The 18,750-nt window shown below is 47.5% G+C and overlaps 1 protein-coding gene across 25 annotated transcripts in view; it reads left to right on the top strand.

The window, feature by feature from the left end:
• ZNF618 (zinc finger protein 618) overlaps nucleotides 1-17,672 on the top strand; it is a 163,579-nt gene extending 145,907 nt beyond the window's left edge. For 16 of the 25 annotated variants that reach the window (XM_039866835.1, XM_039866847.1, XM_039866838.1 and 13 more), the window contains 4 exons: nucleotides 1,028-1,072; nucleotides 2,117-2,194; nucleotides 9,216-9,317; nucleotides 9,941-17,672. In XM_039866835.1, coding sequence (XP_039722769.1) covers nucleotides 1,028-1,072; nucleotides 2,117-2,194; nucleotides 9,216-9,317; nucleotides 9,941-11,457 — 1,742 coding nt within the window. In that variant the 3' untranslated portion in view covers nucleotides 11,458-17,672. The remainder of the gene's footprint in view (nucleotides 1-1,027; nucleotides 1,073-2,116; nucleotides 2,195-9,215; nucleotides 9,318-9,940) is intronic. The other 9 variants (XM_039866852.1, XM_039866851.1, XM_039866837.1 and 6 more) reach the window with 1 other exon arrangement.
• Nucleotides 17,673-18,750: the final 1,078 nt, after the last annotated feature.

The raw sequence follows: 18,750 nt of genomic DNA, 5'->3' as shown, positions 1-18,750 counted from the left end.
GGTGAGCTGTTTTGGTGGTTTTTTGTTTTTGTTTTTAAGTAAACCGAGTGATGGGATGAGTGCCCCGAGCAAGGTAGTGAGAGGTATGCTGTGAGAGCCTCAAGAATGTTGACAGGATCCCTTAAACCGTACAGAGCACATGGGCTTTTCCAAGCTGCTTCACCTTTTTGAAAAATGTAATCCAGCAGCCTCTGCAAGAGGTCGGCCTAAAAGTGATGGAGTTTTGCCCAAGGCCACAGAGGAATAAGTAGCAGAGCCAGGACTAGAACCGTGGTCTCCTGGGAGCCTTTGCTCTCAGCCAGCGGGGCTGCATCCCTTGCCTCTCCTTCCCCCTGAGCTGATATTCAGAATTGGGAATGACGGTGTAAAGTGCAGCCACCATTTATTAAGCGCTTACTGTGTGCCTGGCCTGTGTTCAGAGCTGTGTGTGTCTTACTTGTTTTCATCCTTACCACAGCCCCGGGGCGGGGGATGGGGAGAGGGGTCAGTGTTAGCTCCACTTTTTGAATGAGGAAGCTGAGGCACAGCAGAGGTCGATTGTTGCCCCAGGTCCCCAGCTTATAAGTGGTGGAGCCAGGATCCCCGGCCTAGTCCATCTGGCCCCATTCTGCTTCCTGTTGCATCTGAGGCTCACCTGACGACACCAGGAAGCGTGGGGGACGTCCCGGCAGGCAGAAGCCCTCAAAAGCACAGCCCTCGCTGTGGCTGCTCTGGTGTTTGGTGCCAAACATTCCCATCCCAGTGCCAGGACCTAGACGCATCTGCCTGTTCTAAGGTGGGCAGCCACGCCTGGACATTTTCTTCTTACATTCTGTGAGCTCACTTTTTGAGAGTTGAGCATGTCCTAGAGGGATGGCCCTGGCTGATCTTGCCCTCCCCGATGCTACAGGATGTGAGCCTGGCTCAGATGCTCCCCCTCCTCCGAGAGCCCCATCTGGCTTACTACTTATTAAGAACGGAAAGAATGACAGTTGTCTCAGAGCAGCAGGACTGGAAGAGACTTAGCTAAACTGTTTCTCTTTTGCAGAAACTGCAAGTCCCCTGATTTCCAATACTTTCCCTCTCCTGCAGAGTAAGTCGTGGTCCCATCGGTGGGCTGGAGAGGGCGAGACAGGGCAGGGAGTGAACTCAGCTGGCCACATGCTCTTGGGGCCTCCTCAGAGCATCTGCCCTTGGGTCACCCTCCCAGGCAGACCGGGCAGCTGGTGGAGGCAGGAGGAGGACCCAGCCCCAGGCGGGTGGAGGAGTTTGGGCGGGGTCAGGGCAGAGCCCTGACCGTGGGCAGCCTGCCTCTGCTCCCCTCCCCCAACCCTGGCAGGAACACAGACCTCCTCCTTCCTGCCCACTGTGGCAGCCTCAGGACACTTCCTGTCATTGTCAACCATTCCCCTCCTCTCTCTTCCCTACCCTCCTTTGCACCTCTTCTTTCTTTCTTCTTCATCCCTCGTCTCTGTGCCAGGCACTGACTTGAGCGTTGGAACACGGAGGTGGAAGTTAAAGGCTGACTGGCAGACTTGTTCCCATGGCTGCATATACTCTCATTCTCCCTTCCCTTCTGCCCCCTCTCTCCTCTTCCTTTTCCACATCGTATCCTCTTCTTGCTTTCCTGTGGCTTTCTCTACTTCTTACCCTCTTCTCTTGCTTCTTCCCCTCCCTTTCCTGCCCTCTGCGTCCATTGTCTCGTTTTGGTTCATTCATACATTCATTCATTTGTTCACTCAGCAAACAGTGACATCCGTGTGCTTCCACAGGCAGCGAGATGGGCTGTGGAACCAATAAGACGTGGTCTCTGCTTAAGAGAGCTCCTGGTCCATTAGCGCTGTCCTCCCGCAGCCCATCCTCAGTGCCCAGAACAGTGCCTGGCACACAGTAAGCACTCAGTAAATAGCTGCTGCCTGACTGCATTAGATGGTCTCTCTATCTGCACGTCTTCCTCTCTCCATTGCTCCCTCCTCCCCCCAGCCTCTTCCTCACTAGCTAGTAATGGGGACAGACAGGCTGGGCCCGGAGCCCCAGTGTGTGTTTGGGTTCCCAGTTCCAAATCTGCCCAAAGCCCAGCAGAAAGGTGTCCGGTTTTGTTCTGCCCCTAACAGGGCTGCTTCGTTTGTCCCCCCAGAACCTTACACCTGTGGCGCCTGTGGGATCCAGTTCCAGTTCTATAACAACCTGTTGGAGCACATGCAGTCGCACGCAGGTAAGGGGCCCAGTGGCCCACAGCAGAGCCAGCCTGAGGCCCCCAGGGAAGACCGTTCTTTCCTAGGAAATGGTCACAGGACTTGAGACCTGCCCTCACAGAGCCCTAGTCAGTTATAACACGGGGGGCCGTGGGGAGAGCGGTGCTCTGGGGACACAGTGGGCTCAGAGGGAACACAGAGAGTAGGCATGGAGCTGAAGGCTTCTGGAAGGTTGTGGCTCCAGTACTAAGCCTAAAGGCCAAGTAGAAGCTGGCCAGGAAAGAGACATCAGTGTGGAAATTGAGTGTGGTTTGAGATCAGGGTGAGCAGAGGCAGGAGCTGGGAGTGGGGAGGCATCTGCCTGGGCAGCCTGTGCCTAAGCTCCGTCTCAGTGCAGCCACATTCACTGTGCCGCTCCGGCCCACAGTGCAGCTGTCCTTAAACTTGAGCAGGCATCACTCACCAGGAGGGCTTGTTAAAGCACAAATTTCAGATTCCGTAGGCCTAGGATACGGCCTAGGGTTTGCATCTCTGACTAGTCCTCGGGCCGTCCCCTGCTGCTAGTCCTGGGACCGTGCTTTGAGAACCACTGCTCGAGTCCAGGCTTGTAGCCTGCTATCCAGATAACCTTTTTATCCGCTGTTATGCCATCTTTCCAGCTGGCAGTATCAGTTCCCTCACTCCAGACCACCCAGCCTTCCAACAGATAACGTCCAGTTTTAGGTTTTGTCGCAGTAGCATCCCACTTCTGGTCTGATTTCTTTTTGAGTCAGGGAAGCACACTGTTTGCCGTAACAGATAAATCCAAACTTCTCAGTGGTTTTAACGGAATCATTTCTCAGTCACATCACAGCCTAATACAAGTGTCCTGGTTGAGTGGCCTTCCACATGACGATTCAGGGTCCCAGGGTCCTTCCTTTGTGTGGCTTCATCCTCCCCTGGGTCTTTGGAGCACTCTGTGACTGGTGGGTAGGGAAAGGAGCATGCTTCATTTTTTACCTCTTTAGATGGCAAGTGACACATGTCATGTAAGCTCAGATTCCAGGGGCAGGACAAATGCCCAGAGCCACTGCCCAGGGACAGCCCAGCACGCTGCAAAGGGAAACAGGAATCTGGGGAGGCAGCTAGCTGTCCTGTCCCCGCCACCCCTTCCTCAGAGTAATGCTCTGGAGGCACCGGAAGTGATGAGAGAAAGGCTCAGTAAGAGGAGCTGTTGTTATTTCTGTTGTTTATATCATCATTGCTTATATCTCTTTTAGGTTTTCAAGTTTTTCATATAATCTTCTAGGTCTGGCCTGACTAGTACAGGACTAGACTCTCCTTTAGGCTAGGTACTGTTAGTGTGATCTTCATTCATTTCTTCATTCATTCATTCATTCATTCAGGATGTGTTTATTGGATATCTGCTCTATACTAATTCACATGATCTTTTGGGGAGCCTATTATTTATTCTAATGGACTTATTAAAACAGGACAGAGCTGGATTGACAGTCAAGACATGTGAGTTCCATCCTCTGGTGTGCCTCCAAGCCCTGTGACTTCGGGCAGGAACCTTTGTCCCGCTCTCTGAGAGTCTCCATCTGTAACACAAGGGCACATAAACCTGCAATCTCCAGCTGCCGTCCTCACACCAAGGCTCCATCTACAGGTGTCTCACACCTCCTCCTGGCCTTTGCTGTCAATCATCCTGTGCCACGGAATGCCTTGAATGCCAGCCCAGGGCATTTAGACTTGACCTTATGGGGGAACAGTGACAGCAATTGGAAGGCTGCTCAGGGACCACTGCCTGAGCACACCGAGACTCCCACGGCCCAGCCCCTCACTCCTCCTGCTCTGAAACCCCAACCCTCCACCTGTGCCTCTGCCAGCTTCTGGAAGCTGAGGCTAATTAGGGAAGAGTCCGGGTACCTGTACTTCCCCATTCCTCAGGCTCTTGGGCAGAGGCCATTAAAATGCAAATCGAGGCTGCACCTTGTGGTGGCCCCACCTCCCCCAAGCATCTCAACTTGTTTTCTACAACGAGCTATGGGCTGCTTTGTTCTGGTCCAGTGCTAGCAGAGAATGCAGGAGGCAATCCAGTGCAAAGCCAGGCAGAATCCCAGCCAGGCTGAGTCAGGATTAAAGGATTGACTCCATAGAGAGAAATTAAGCGTCATGATCTGTGCAGTTCACAGTGCTGCTGATAAGGGGGATCAGCCTCGAATAACACCAATCTCATTAAGAGGCTGCTGAATGGCACACGGTAATTCCTGCTAATAAACTTCCTTCCTGTGCTGTAGAGAAACCTGTCTTGCCTCCTCTAACAGTTCAGGAGCACGTTTCGGTAGTGATAATACTAAAGATAGCTAACATTTAGTGACTGATTACTGTGTGTCAGGTCTGGTTATTTTCATCAGATCTCCTGAATCAGCCTGTTCGCTCGCTGACATTATCATCTCATTGTTCAGAAACTGAGAGAACCACAGCCAGGAGAGGCGTGGGGACTCACCCAGGTGGCAGACAGGTTGGCAGCTGCAGTCTTAGGATTTGAGAATGGCACACTTGATTTCTAATCCCTTTGAGCCCCTTCACCTCTCTGGGCCCCAGTCTTCTCATCTGTAAAGCGGGCTAACCAGTGCTTTCCACAGGCTGGGTGCATGTTCTAAAGATAACATGTTCAGGGCTGTGGGACATTCTAAGACCGAACAGCAACAGGCGTCTATTTTTCCATCCCCTGCCAGAAATAACCGCTTTCTCCTTCCTGCACTGGTCCCTCCCTGGGAGATAGCCTTTCTTCCACCTTTGCATCCAGTCCCTTACAGATGTGTATGTGTGCCTGCCTGCATGCATGCATGCATATGTATCTGTGTGCACGTGTGTGTTTATCTGTAGTGCATAGGGATAGCCACACTGAGTACATCTTATTTCCTGCTCAAGCTGTAAATCAAGCTTTTTCACAGAGCATTTACTGAGTATCTCACCCATTTTTTAATCAACCAATACTAGACATTGTTTTATACTGCTAGGTTGAATAATCTCTATTCCCAGTCTTGTGGAAAGCCAGAGAATGAGGGAATCACCCTGCAGCTTGCCCAGCACCAGCATTTTGGAGAGAAGAAGGGAAACTGAGGCCCAGAGAGTTGAAGGAACTAACTCAGGGTCATACTCACAGCCATGGCAGAGCTGGGTTCAAACCCAGGTCTTTCAAATCCCTGTACCTCTAGTGAAGAAAGTCAATAAGAACGGCTACTGGTTTCCATTTTTAAATTTGTGCTTCCTCTTTTTAAATGTAATATCTATTCATTAAAAGAAATTGGGAAAATACAGAGAAATTAGGAAATGAAGAATCAGCCATAGTCTCATTACTCAAAGCTAACCACTGTTACTACTCATTGAATAGGTGGTTTTTTTTTCAGTCATTTTGAAAATCAGATTTATTGAGATATAATTTATAAAAATAGACTATATCAATTTTAAGAGTACCGTTGAATGGGTTTTGACAAATGTATATAATTTAATCACCATCGCAGCCAAAACATATAACATTACTATCAGCCTAAGATGTTTTCTCCTGCCTCTTGGCAGCCAGCTCCTTCCTTCACTCACCCTCCCAGCCCCTATCTGCTTTCTTTTGCCATAGTCTTTCTTTTACTGGAATTTTATATAAATAGAATTATACGGTATTTAGTCTTCCGAGTGTGACTTCTTTCACTTAGCATACTTTTGAGCTTCATCCATGTTGTTCCATTTTATCAGCAATGCCCCTTTTTTATTTCTCAGTGGTGTACTATTGTTTGGATATACCACAATTTGTTTATCCGTTCACCAATTGATGGATATTTAGGTTGTTTCCAGTTTGGGGCTACTATGAATAAACCTGCTATGAATATTCAAGTACAAGTTCTTTATGTGGACATATGTTTTTAACTCTGTGGGTATATTCCTAGGAGTAGACATGCTGGGTCATATGGTAATTCTGTGGTTAACCATTTGAGGTAGTGCCAGAGTGATTTCTAGAGAGGCATTTTTACATTCCCACCAACAGCGTATGAGGGATCTGATTTCTCTACATCCTCGATGACTTGTTATAATCTGATTTTTTTTATTATATTCATCCTGTGTACATGAGGTGGTATTTCATTGTGATTTTGATTTAAATATTCTTGGTGACTAATAATGTGGAACATACTTTCATGTGCTATTGGCCATTTGAATATCTTCCTTGGAGAAATGTCTTTTTAGATCCTGTTCCCATTTTTTAATTGAGTTTTTTTCTCTTTTTATTATTGAATTGTGAGTGTTCTTTACACATTCTAGATACAAGACCTCTATAGATATACGATTTGCAAATATTTACTCCCATTCTTTGGGTTGCCTTTTTACTCTCTTGATACTATCTTTTGAAGAGCAGAAGTCTTTGAATTTGATGAAGTTCATTTATTTATTTATTTTGTTGTATATGCTTTTGGTGTGATCTCTAAGAAACTGTTGCCTAACCCAAGATCACAAAGACTTAACTCTTATTTTCTTTTAAAGTTTTGTAGTTTTAGCTCTTACATTTATGCCTATATTCCATTTTGAGTTAACTTTTCTATGTGGTGTGAGATAGGGATCCAATTTCATCCTTTTTCATGTGGATATACAGTTGTCCTAACACCATTTTTTGAAAAGACTATTCTTGCTCCCATTGAATTTTTCTGGTCCCCCCTTACTGAAAATCAATTAACCACATGTGCGAGGGTTATTTCTGGATTCTGATTTCTATTCCATCAATCCATATGTCTGTCTTTGTCCTTCCAATACTACACTGTCTTGATTACTGTAGCTTTGTGGTAGTTTTGAAATCAGAAAGTGTGAGCCCTCCAACTTTCTTCTTTTTCAAGAGTGTTTTGGCTATTCTGCATCTCTTAGAGTTCCACATGAATCTTAGGATCAGCTTGTCAGTTTCTATAAAAAGCCAGCAGGGATTTTGATAAGGATTGTATTGAATCTAGATCAGTTTTGGGGTTATTGCCCTTTGAAAAATATCGTCTTCAATTCATCAGCGTGGAATGTCTTTGGGTTCTTTCAACAGTGTTGTTAGTTTTCAGTGTACAAACCTTGCACTTCTTTTGTGAATTTATTCCTCAGTATTTTATTCTTTTGGATGTTATTGTAAATGAAATTATTTTCTTAATTTAATTTTCAGTGTTCATTTGCTATTATAGAGAAAAAAATTGATTTTTTTCATATATATCGACCTTGTTTCCTGTAACCTTGCCGAACTCATTTATTAGTTCTAATAGTTGTGTGTGTGTGTGTGTGTGTGTGTGTGTATTGCATAGGTTTTCTATACATACATCATGTCATCTACAAATAGAGATCATTTTGCTGCTTCTCTTCCATTGCAGTGTAGATTCTTTTTTTTCTAATTGCCCTCGCTAGAACCTGTAATACATGTTGAGTAGAAGAGATGAGAATGGATGTTTTTTCTTGTTCCTCATCTTAGAGGAAAAGCTTTCAATGTTTCACCATTAGGTGTGGTACTAGCAGTGGGTTTTTCATAGATGTCCATTATGAAGTTGAAAAGGTCCCTTTGATTCCTACTTTGTGGAATCTTTTTATCATCAAAAGGGTATTGGGTTTTGTCATACTTTTTCCACATCTGTTGAGATGATCATGTGATTTTTGTCCTTCATTCTATTAATAAGGTATATTATGTTGATTTTTGTATGTTGAGCCAACTATTTATTCCGGGAATAAATCTCACTTGGTCATGGTGTATTATTATCTGTTATATATATGTAGCCACATTTGGTCTGCTGTATTTTATTCAGGATGTTTGTGTCTGTATTCATATGGGATAGTGGGCTGTAGTTTCTTATAATTTCTTTGTTTGATTTTGGTGTTATAATAATGCTCGCCTCATTAAATGAATTAAGTGTTTCTTCCTCTTTTTTGGGGGGAAAAATTTATGAAGAGTTCCTTTAATATATGATGGAATTCACCAATGAAGCCATATGAATCTGGACTTGTGTGTGTGTGTGTATGTGTAGGAAGTATTTTGATTACTGATTCTTTTTTTTTTTTTTTTTTTCAGATTTTCTATTTCTTAAATTGGTTTTGGGAGTTTATGTCTTTCTAAGAATTTTTCTGTTTCATTCAGGTCATTTAATTTGTTGGAATATTATGGTTCATAGTATTTCCTTATAATTCTTTTTTATTTCTATCAAGTTAGTAAACTTGTTTTGTTTTGATGCCCTTTATCAAGTCGAAGAAGTTTCCTTCTCTTAGTTTGCTGAGAGTTCATGTCATGACTGGATGTTGAATTTTGTCACATTTTACTGTGCATTATTATTTATGGAGGTCATTCTGCTTCTTTTTTTCTCTTAGTATAGGGAATTACACTGATTGGTTTTCAAGTTTTAACCCCAACTTGCACTTCTGGGATAAACTCCACTTATCGTGACGTATTCTTTTTCTTACTGTAGTTAGTTTGCTAATGTTTTATTAAGGATTTTTGTGTGTATGTTTATGAGGGATGGTGGTCAGTGGTTTCTTTTCTTGTAATATTTTCCTCTAGTTTGGGTTCAGAGTAATGCAAGCCTCATAAAATGAATTTCTAGTAAATATATTGAAAAGACAAAAAACACACTTTGAAGAAGTGAGAGTGCGAGATGCTTTAGGCCACTTGGGGTGTAACTGGCACCCCTTGGCTGTTTCAGAGCTAGAACTTCATGGTTATGTGTGGGTGTGAGGCCTCCCAGCCAGACGCGGGTATAGCGATTCCCACTCACTGAGCACGAAGTCCTTGCCGGGCACTGTGCTCAGCTCGTTGGCTGCATTATCTCGTTAGCCTTCCAGCAATTTCGTCACAGCTGTGTGATTGTCTTCATTTTTCCAAATGATAAAAATGAGGTTTCACAAACAGAAGATAGTCGTGTAAGGAGCCAGGATTGGGACCCAGGCCTGCGTCCCCGAGGCTGTGTTTCACCTCTACCCACCGAGCTCTAGCTCTCGTCTTGTCAGTCCACGAGGCTCCTATATTTTTGGGTTAACACACTGTTTCCTTTGTGCCCACAGCGGACAATGAGAATAACATCGCCTCCAACCAGTCGCGATCGCCACCTGCTGTCGTGGAAGAGAAGTGGAAACCCCAGGCCCAGAGGAACAGTGCCAACAACAGTAGGTCTCTCCCAGCGGGGAGCCCGGGGGACTCATGGAGGTCTGCCCCATGCACCTCCATCCCCCACATGGGTTGTTCCCTTCTGCCCCTCATCCCCACCACCTGTGCCTCCCATGATGACAAATGACCATGCACAACAGTTTCCAAAGCACTTTCACACCTAAGACCTTGTTTGTGAATCATGACCTCACGGGATGGGCAGAAGGAGGCCTGGGGAGAGGAGGTGATCTGTTTGTGGTCACAGAACACAAATTAGTGACAGAATCAGAACTGGAATCTGCTCTCACCACTTCTCTTGGCTGTTCTTTTCTGACATTGTGGCCTCATTTATTATATTCACTAGACATTCCTTTATTAGAGGCCATTTTTAAACTGAGGAAGAGGTTAGACTAGTTGGCTTCAAAAGTGTGGGTGAATAACACATGTAGCAAGTATTTCACACATACCGGTAAATTTTATTTCCACGAGACTCGTATGTTAAAGACAGCCAGCACCACCAGCCTGTGTGCAAAATAAAAGCTCCTAATTCCTAATAATAAATGCTTAGAGTATTAAGCTGCTGCCAGACCAAGGAGCCTCAAATGCCAGGATTAATGACATCTCTCCTTGTATCCCTTGCCAGCCACGACCAGTGGTTTAACACCTAACAGCATGATCCCCGAGAAAGAGCGGCAGAACATCGCAGAGCGGCTGTTGCGGGTCATGTGCGCAGACTTGGGTGCACTGAGTGTGGTGAGTGGGAAGGAGTTCCTGAAACTGGCCCAGACGCTGGTGGACAGTGGTGCCCGCTACGGGGCCTTCTCGGTCACCGAGATCCTGGGCAACTTCAACACGCTGGCACTGAAGCACTTGCCGCGCATGTACAACCAGGTGAAGGTGAAGGTGACGTGTGCCTTGGGCAGCAACGCCTGCCTGGGCATTGGCGTTACCTGCCACTCACAGAGTGTTGGCCCTGACTCCTGCTACATCCTCACAGCCTACCAGGCTGAGGGCAACCACATCAAGAGCTATGTGCTGGGAGTGAAGGGCGCGGACATTCGTGACAGTGGTGACCTGGTGCACCACTGGGTGCAGAATGTGCTGTCGGAGTTTGTGATGTCAGAGATCCGGACAGTGTACGTGACGGACTGCCGGGTGAGCGCGTCCGCCTTCTCCAAGGCCGGCATGTGCCTCCGCTGCTCAGCCTGTGCCTTGAACTCGGTAGTTCAGAGTGTGTTGAGCAAGCGGACGCTGCAGGCCCGCAGCATGCACGAGGTCATCGAGCTGCTGAATGTGTGTGAGGACCTGGCGGGCTCCACAGGCCTTGCAAAGGAGACCTTCGGGTCGCTGGAGGAAACCTCGCCACCGCCCTGCTGGAACTCGGTCACGGACTCGCTGCTGCTGGTGCACGAGCGCTACGAGCAGATCTGTGAATTCTACAGCCGGGCCAAGAAGATGAACCTCATCCAGAGCCTCAACAAGCATCTGCTCAGCAACCTGGCAGCCATCCTGACGCCAGTGAAGCAGGCGGTCATTGAGCTGAGCAATGAGAGCCAGCCCACCCTGCAGCTGGTGCTGCCCACCTACGTCAGGCTGGAGAAGCTGTTCACCGCCAAGGCCAATGACGCGGGCACCGTCAGCAAGCTGTGCCACCTCTTCCTGGAGGCCCTCAAGGAGAACTTCAAGGTGCACCCGGCACACAAGGTGGCCATGATCCTGGACCCGCAGCAGAAGCTGCGCCCTGTCCCGCCCTACCAGCATGAGGAGATCATCGGCAAGGTGTGCGAGCTCATCAATGAGGTCAAGGAGTCCTGGACAGAGGAGGCTGACTTTGAGCCCGCCACCAAGAAGCCCCGCTCTGCCACCGGCGAGAACCCCACAGCTCAGGAAGACGATCGCCTGGGGAAGAATGAAGTATACGATTACCTGCAGGAGCCCCTCTTCCAGGCTACCCCTGATCTCTTCCAGTACTGGTCGTGCGTTACCCAAAAGCACACGAAACTCGCCAAGCTCGCCTTCTGGCTCCTCGCGGTTCCGGCCGTGGGGGCCAGGAGCGGATGTGTAAATATGTGTGAACAGGCACTTCTAATCAAAAGGAGGCGACTGCTCAGTCCGGAAGATATGAACAAACTCATGTTTCTGAAATCCAACATGCTTTAAGACTTTAGTTTGGAACAAAAAAAATAAAAAGAGAAGAGAACGGTAAAAAGAAAAAAAACACACAACACTGTCGCAAACAAAGAAAAGGAATTTAAGTTCTAAACACTGTGGACCTCATCATAAATGCCCCCTGGAAACTTAAGTGCTTTTTTCAGTGTGTGTGTGCATGTGCGTGCACACCCACACCTGTACGGATGTGTGCAAGCACACATACTGTGGGTGCGGCCTGGGGATCTGTGCTCATCTGTGAGGCCACAGAAGCCTCACGCACACATGCACACACATACTACCCTGGTGCATGCACGCTCGCCTGCTCGTGGGCGCATGTGCATTAAGCTGGGTGTGTCAGGAAAGCTGAGTGTTCGGGAAAGAGGGAAGATGCTTCACCTTTTCTCAGTAAGGGGCTTTAAAGACTCCGTTTTCAGGTGTGCAGATTGGTAGAACGCTGATGTCGTAAATTGTTCAGGCAGCTGAGATCTGAAGTGACTTGACACTTTCTGTCCTTCACCCCATGGTCCCCCTTTTTCCTCCATCCCCTCCTCCAAGCCCTCCTGACCCTAATGCACCCACCCGACCCCAGCTGCCCTGCCATGGATTCTCCAAACTGCATCAGATGGACAGTTTCTGCACTGGACTTTGTTCTTGTTCACCTTCAGGGCATTGAGCTGCTGCCTTTGAGACACCCTTGGGTGTCACAGGGCAGCCGCCTTAGAAACACACCTATCTATCTCCCCAAATCAGGAAAGGAGACTTTAAGAATATAAAGCTGACTTTTGGCTTTTTAATATAAGAGAAAAAAAGACATTTTTCAGAGAAGTATAGATACTGTCTCCACTCCTTAATACTTTTTTCCTAACATTCTAGCAGTTTTTACTTTTTTTTGTTTTGTTTTTTTGGGGGTTTTGGTTTTGGTTTTGTTTTTTGTTTTTTTTTCCTTTTTTCAAATTTGATTTAGACTCTGCTAGGAGGCACTGAATGTCTATAACTTATGTTTTGGAGGTCTTTTTTTTTTTTACATGCCCTTTTCCTCAAGTCACACTGTAAACTAGCTCATCTCAGTGGTATATTCACTATCCTAAGGTTTGTATTAGCCTTCCCTGTACAGCCCAGTTTTCGTATATTCGAACAGCCAAGACCATGAACTTGGCTGTGCTGTTTGGAAACCAGAAGTGGGGTTGGAGTCACAGGTTTCACAGATGTGGGGTTTGGTGGAAGCCATAGGGAAGCATGTGGCTTAGGAGTTTCCTGAATGTAAGTGGAAGACCTGCCCTCCTGGCTTGCTGTGTCTGGTACTGCGAATGTTTGATTTCTATACCCAGAGTGCATTACACTACTCGCCACATCACTGACACTTCCAGCTCAGCCGGGACTCCTGAGATGATCCGTGTTCACATCCATCACACCTCAGACCCACGGCCTCTCCTCCCCACCAGGACCCTAGGGGTTCCGGCGGTTCCATTGCCCACAGCCCTCCTTCCAGGACAATAGTTGAGCGCGGTGCCTTGTGGGCCAAACGATTAACGTCTTGAGGGTGGAATGGCATTAGGCCACATTCAACTCAATGCTGTGAAAGATATCTTTAGGCTTTTCTCTCCATGAGCAGTTTAGGTTCTATACACTCAGTCCAAATGCTGAGAGGGTGGCCCCTGTCCCCTCACAAGAGGTGGTTCTGTCAGGATCAATGCTCAGCCTCCCACCCCACCTCTCAGTGAATAAAATGCTCTCACATCTTCCGACACCCATGGCTGTGAGATGGAGGTGGTGGTTACACCAACAGCTTCAGGCTGAGAAAGACCACCGTCGTGGGGGCTAAATCCACTCCATCCTTCCTGGTAATAAAGCATTACTCAACTGCGAGATACCTCGACTACAAAAGCACTGTACAACAGCCCTCTCCCCCGGGTCCGTGGCAGACGGAGAAGTAAAATTGGTTTAAAAACAGTGTCCCTGGGGCCAAGCCTGCTTACTTTGCCTCATGAGAACTAACCCTCTGAGTCCTCGACATACTGAATTGCATCCAAGTGGCCCGTTTCCACAGTCTCTCCAGCAAGCCATGGTCTCAGGAACCACCATGCCATTTCCTCTCTGGAGAAGTTCTAGGCATTTCCTTCACAAGGTTTCCAACTGGGGTCATGTCATCAGAAGAGCCTCTGCCCGCACTGGACAGTCATCTAATGTCACTCCCTAGAGCATATGGGAGCATCAGCAGACTTTTTGACCGGATCTTTGGGGACATTCCAGAAGGTGCTGCAGGGTTGCTGATGAGTAACAGGTGCCTACAGCTAAAGGTCCCTTCAGCTTTGCTTTGCTGCTGGGAAAGGGTCCGCGACCTGGCACTTTAACCACACAAGGAGAGTCATAGCTGCCCGACTTGTGTGGTCAGTGGGAGCAGAGCCATGGAGCCCATCCTCCTCCTTAGAGCAGAGCTGTGCTGGCATTGCCCCGTTATTGGGCCAGCTGTTAGAAGGTAGGCATTTCACTTTCTTGCAAAGCCATCAGAGACCATGCCCAGATACGCATTTCGAGCACTCAGCATTCTTCTCTTTGGAACATGGGATATCTGCCCTCTAGAATGAAAATTCGAGTTAAGTCTTACTAGACATTAGGTATCTCGTCATATGTGTCACCTCCTGTTCTGTTCTTCCTTTCCACCTCAGTTCAATCCTTAGGACTTGACTTGCTCTGCAAGCTTGACGTGAAAGCTACTGGATACTCTGAAAGCTGTCTCCTGGGGCTGCCTTATCTGGATGTGGTAACAAGGTGGCAGGTAGTCATTTTTTTCTTGCACCAGCAGGAGAGACTGTACGAAGGTGCCCCCTCAGCCTGCTTTCTTATGCAGGTAATTCCCATAGTGCAGATCCTGCCGCAATGAACAGCTTAACAAAACCCAAAGATCTCACACTGGGCTTCTGATTTCCAGCAATATCCACCTTATTCAAGTTCTAGCTCAGCCAAAGGATTGAGGTAGGCTTTTCCGGTTCATCTCCAGGCACCCAACCTGGCATTGACCTTCGGAAAGATTTTGTTTTTCTGCTTCCCACTTCTGTGACTGCTGTAGGAGTTTCCACCACAGGCCCTTGGGGCTGGCAGACCAGGAACCATTTCTGTCATGTTTTGGGCAGCCAAAGGCGGTTACCTGCTGACTTGGACACAACTCGTCTCAAGCCATGTGATTCCTAGGACAGAACTGGTCTTTGTTTTGGTATTCATAGACCCCAGAGGAGACTCTACAGGGGTCTTGCCCTTCATCTAAGGTCAGTTAGCTTCACCACCAAAGCCCAAGCCAAGGACCACACCTCGTGGGTGGTCTCTCAGATTTGGCGTAGCCCGGGGGCCTTGGCTGCACCGAGAGCGGCGATGCCATCCCCGTCATCGTGAGTGGATGCTCTTTCCCGACATTATTCTCCCTTCCCTGTGCCTAGGTCAACCAGCCCGGCCTCCTTCCTGGTGGTAGTTAGGAACCAAGAAACAAAACGAAAGGGCCACCTGACTCTGCATCTAGCCTGCCTGACGGCCTCATGCTTCACAGAGATTGGCTCTCGGCTGCGAAAAGGGTATGATGACACAACTGAGAAGTTATGAGTTTCTAGGATTCAAGGAAGGACATTTTGTTTTTTGACATCAGGTCCGTAGACTGGCAGGTGTTCTCTCCTTCAGTTCGCTCTTTTATCTCCTGCACTTTCAAGAAACACCAGAGAAAAGCTCCGTGAACTATAGTTTCTACTAGTAAGCCAAACTTGTGTCTTTAGGAGTCCCCTATGCTTGCGGGAGGCCACATGCTCCCACCTGGACATGGACTAGACTCCTTGGAGAGTGAGCACCTGGAGAGATGTCAGAGATACAGCACACACTCTGTGGGATCCACGGGTTCACAAGAAAGGTTGAAATGAAGCTGGGATGCAGATGGAGAAGGGAGGTCCCATGAGAAATGGCCTAGAAGGGGCCAGTACCCGGATAGTGTCATCCCGATGGATGTGCTTGCAGGGACAGGAAGGTGAGGTGCACTGGGCATGGTGGGCAGCCTCCTGCCACACTGAGTTGGATCGAGTTCATAGCTGTGCCCTTGCCTTGGGAACAGGGCAATGCCTGTGCCCCTGGGATGTACCTGAGGAAAGGCTCCTAGACAGCCTGCTGCTTTAGACAGAACCAAGAGGCTATGTAAGGCTCAGGCTGTCCCTTGGAGACAGTAGGTGGGGGGCTCCTGTCTTCGCCCTGCCAGCCCTGCCCTAGCCACCTGTATTCATCTGGGCCAGCAGGAGAACTGGAACGGGGCCTGCCCCTCTCTTCACTGTGGCTAATGTTTGCTAGGCCAGTTATGGTGAACCAATGATAACAGTGTTTTTCCCTCTTATGTTGCCCTCCTGGTTTCCCCTTTTCAGAATTTTCTGGATGGTTTCGTCGTCGTTTTGCATTATCTCTCATAGGGTTTGAGGGTCGTAGTCGATAGAGGTCTGCCTTTTCTTAAAGGGGCCCTGTGGTTTCTGTGTGAAAAGGTTCCTGCTTCCGTTTTGATAAGAGTGAAAATCCTTAGGTCGCTGTTTGTATATTGACGCAACCACAGTGTCACTTTAAAGAGTCAATTCCTGTATAGAGAAGGATCTGCTAGGTTTGCAGTTGGGCATCACCATCAGGATCCATGAGGGTCCTATCCATCCATGCGTCCCACCGGGCACCTTGACTCTTCAAACCAAAGTTCCTTATAGGGGCACAGCCCAGCCTTGACTGCAACCTCAGGGGCCTGGGATCCCTGTGGCACTTCCCGAAGTCCAGATTGGCAGAGACCTTTGGGTCTGAGACCGGCCAGAAGGAGGGGCTCCTCTCACAACCCAGGCGCCAGCCAGTCTCCTACCTGGGACCCTCCCTCCCACCCAGCTAGGGTGGCTGGGTTCCCCAACAGTGAGCAAGCTCGTGGACTGGTGTGGGGCTGGGACTCACCAGCCAGGAGACAGAGGGACCTGCGGGGCTGGAGGCGCTCAAACCCACCAGGCAACATGTCCAGGGCCATTCAGATCCCGAGCATCAGGAAATAATTTTGTACAAACACCTGAAGCAGAGATATTTTTTAAAAAGTATAAATTATTTTCAGTTCTCTTCTGATCCTACCTTTTTCTTTTCCCCACAACTTCACATCAGTGACTCTTTCACATCAGGTAAACCTTGAGAAAGCCTTGGTGCCCCCTCCCTCCCACACCTCACTCCGTAACCAAGTGTGTGCACCCCACATCCTTTCTCAGTAGTTAAGATGTTCTAGGCAATACCATAGGCACATCGGACTGTGTCTCTCTCTTCGAGTGCAAGAAACTCAAGTCATCTTTAAAAAATACAAAAAAAATTTACAAAAAAACAAACACAAAAAAATATCTTTTTTAGGCCAGAGTTTTCTACAGGTATTAATGAATATTTTTCTTAATCCTTATAAGTTTTATGTGTTTAATATTTCTTAATACCGGTAGCATTAATTTATACTTTTGTAGCAACACAATATTTTTATAAACAGCCAGTGCTTGGCTCAAGTCTCCACGAGGGGTTTATGCAGGGCCATCTTGGGACTCTGTGTACCATGTACTGTATTTAAAAAAAAAAAAAGTTACCTAGTGTCACCCTTGCTGTGTTAATTAACAAAAGATGTTGTTTGCAGTCTCCTGTGTCAGTGTGGATCCAAAAACCTGTGGATCCAACAATTCTACAAGGAGTCACATTGCATGGGGGTTGAGTTGACGGTTCTTGTGTGATATGTAAGCCCCCGAGACCAAACTTGAGGGTTTATTTAAGGGTTTTCTGTTTGTCCTTTGGTTTTTTTGTTTCACTTTGTTTTGGTACCGTTTCTCCATTTACAGCCAAATCAGTTTTGTGATGTTTAAAACATATACTGATGTCAAATGGAGGAAAGGAACAGAAAAAGAGAAGAGTTTTACAAAATAATAAAATTTAAAACTGAGCTGTTTAAATGTTGCTGTTTTTACCTGTCTGTTCTTGTCTGAAAGTGGGACATTCCCAGGGAGAAGAGGAATGTTCCACTTGGTTCCTTAAATCGCCAAAAGCCCCAGGCCAGAATTCAGAACCCCTCTACTCCATGAATTATTGCAACATTATTTCCCAGTTGGTTGATACCAAGGCAAAAAGACATCCTTTTAATGGTTAGAGGATCAGTTGCTTAAATGATTTCATGTCAGTGTTGTATTTATGGTTTTACAATAAAACAACCTTTAGGAAGATGGCAGTGTGTGGCTTTATTTCTTGGATTTGGGCTTGGGCCATGTCATCCACTTAAGAGCATCTGCTGGTGAGTAGAGATGGACCAGAGGCAGGGCACCTGGGGGTGACGGCTGGAGTCCATCCCAAGGGGGATACTGTGAGATCAGTGCTGTCAACCCTTTATCTGAGCTCATTGTTCACCTCTGGCACCAGACCCAGCTCAGCCACTGTTTGATAAATGGGGGAGGGACATGGCCGACAGGAGACGTGGTCCCTGTGGGCCTTGCTTATGGAGCATTACCCCATGAAAGAATGAATAGATTGCATCAGAATCCTACAGACCCAATGCCTGGGGGACACAAGTCTCCTTTGCCCAGTGGTCATTTCATGTGCCACTTGTGACCCTGTACCCTTTGGCCTTGACCTCTCAAGTGATAATGTGTGATGTTATGTGTTGTGTGTATCGTCCCTTTTCTGGGGAGAAGTGTCTGTGGCTTTGCCAAATTCCTGATGGCATCTGCAAGCACCCTCCATGGTGAACTGCAAGGAACCAGCCTGGGTGAACTTGCCCCACTTCAGGCCTCACCCAGAGCTTCACATTACAGACAAACGCACATCAGTGCTTTACTTAAATGAGTCCAGCTGAAGGCGAGTTGGAGAGAAGGTGCCAACGGAAGACAAACTGTGGCCTGAGTGGGTGGGGAGGGGTGGCAGGTCCTCCTAAAGCTGGCCTGCTGCTGTGAAATGCCCGTCCAAAGGTAAAACCACCATCTTGCTACCAAGTTGATGGGATGCCAGACACCCCAGCACCCAGCTTTATCCCTGTCCTCAACCACATGTGGGGTGCTCTCCTTGGATCAGCTGAACAAATGCCATCAAATCGCACATGTAACAACGTATAGGCTGTAAGCTGGACCAACCTCCCAAAGGGCATTAGCCCTGCCCTGCGAACCACCATGTGGGAGTTTCCTGCTGTGACCTGGACTGTGTAGACATTCCTGAGCAAGCGATTGAAGTTTAATCGAGTTTCTATGCAGTCTAAATCAAAAATTGGGAGTCTTACTGTAGCTGAAAGCATGTTCCTCACACTCTGGAACT

Source organism: Pteropus medius, unplaced genomic scaffold, assembly GCF_902729225.1.
Source record: "Pteropus medius unplaced genomic scaffold, Ma_sr-lr_union100, whole genome shotgun sequence".
NCBI classification, from domain to species: Eukaryota; Metazoa; Chordata; class Mammalia; order Chiroptera; family Pteropodidae; genus Pteropus; species Pteropus medius.
This window is presented reverse-complemented; position numbering and strand designations above follow the sequence as displayed.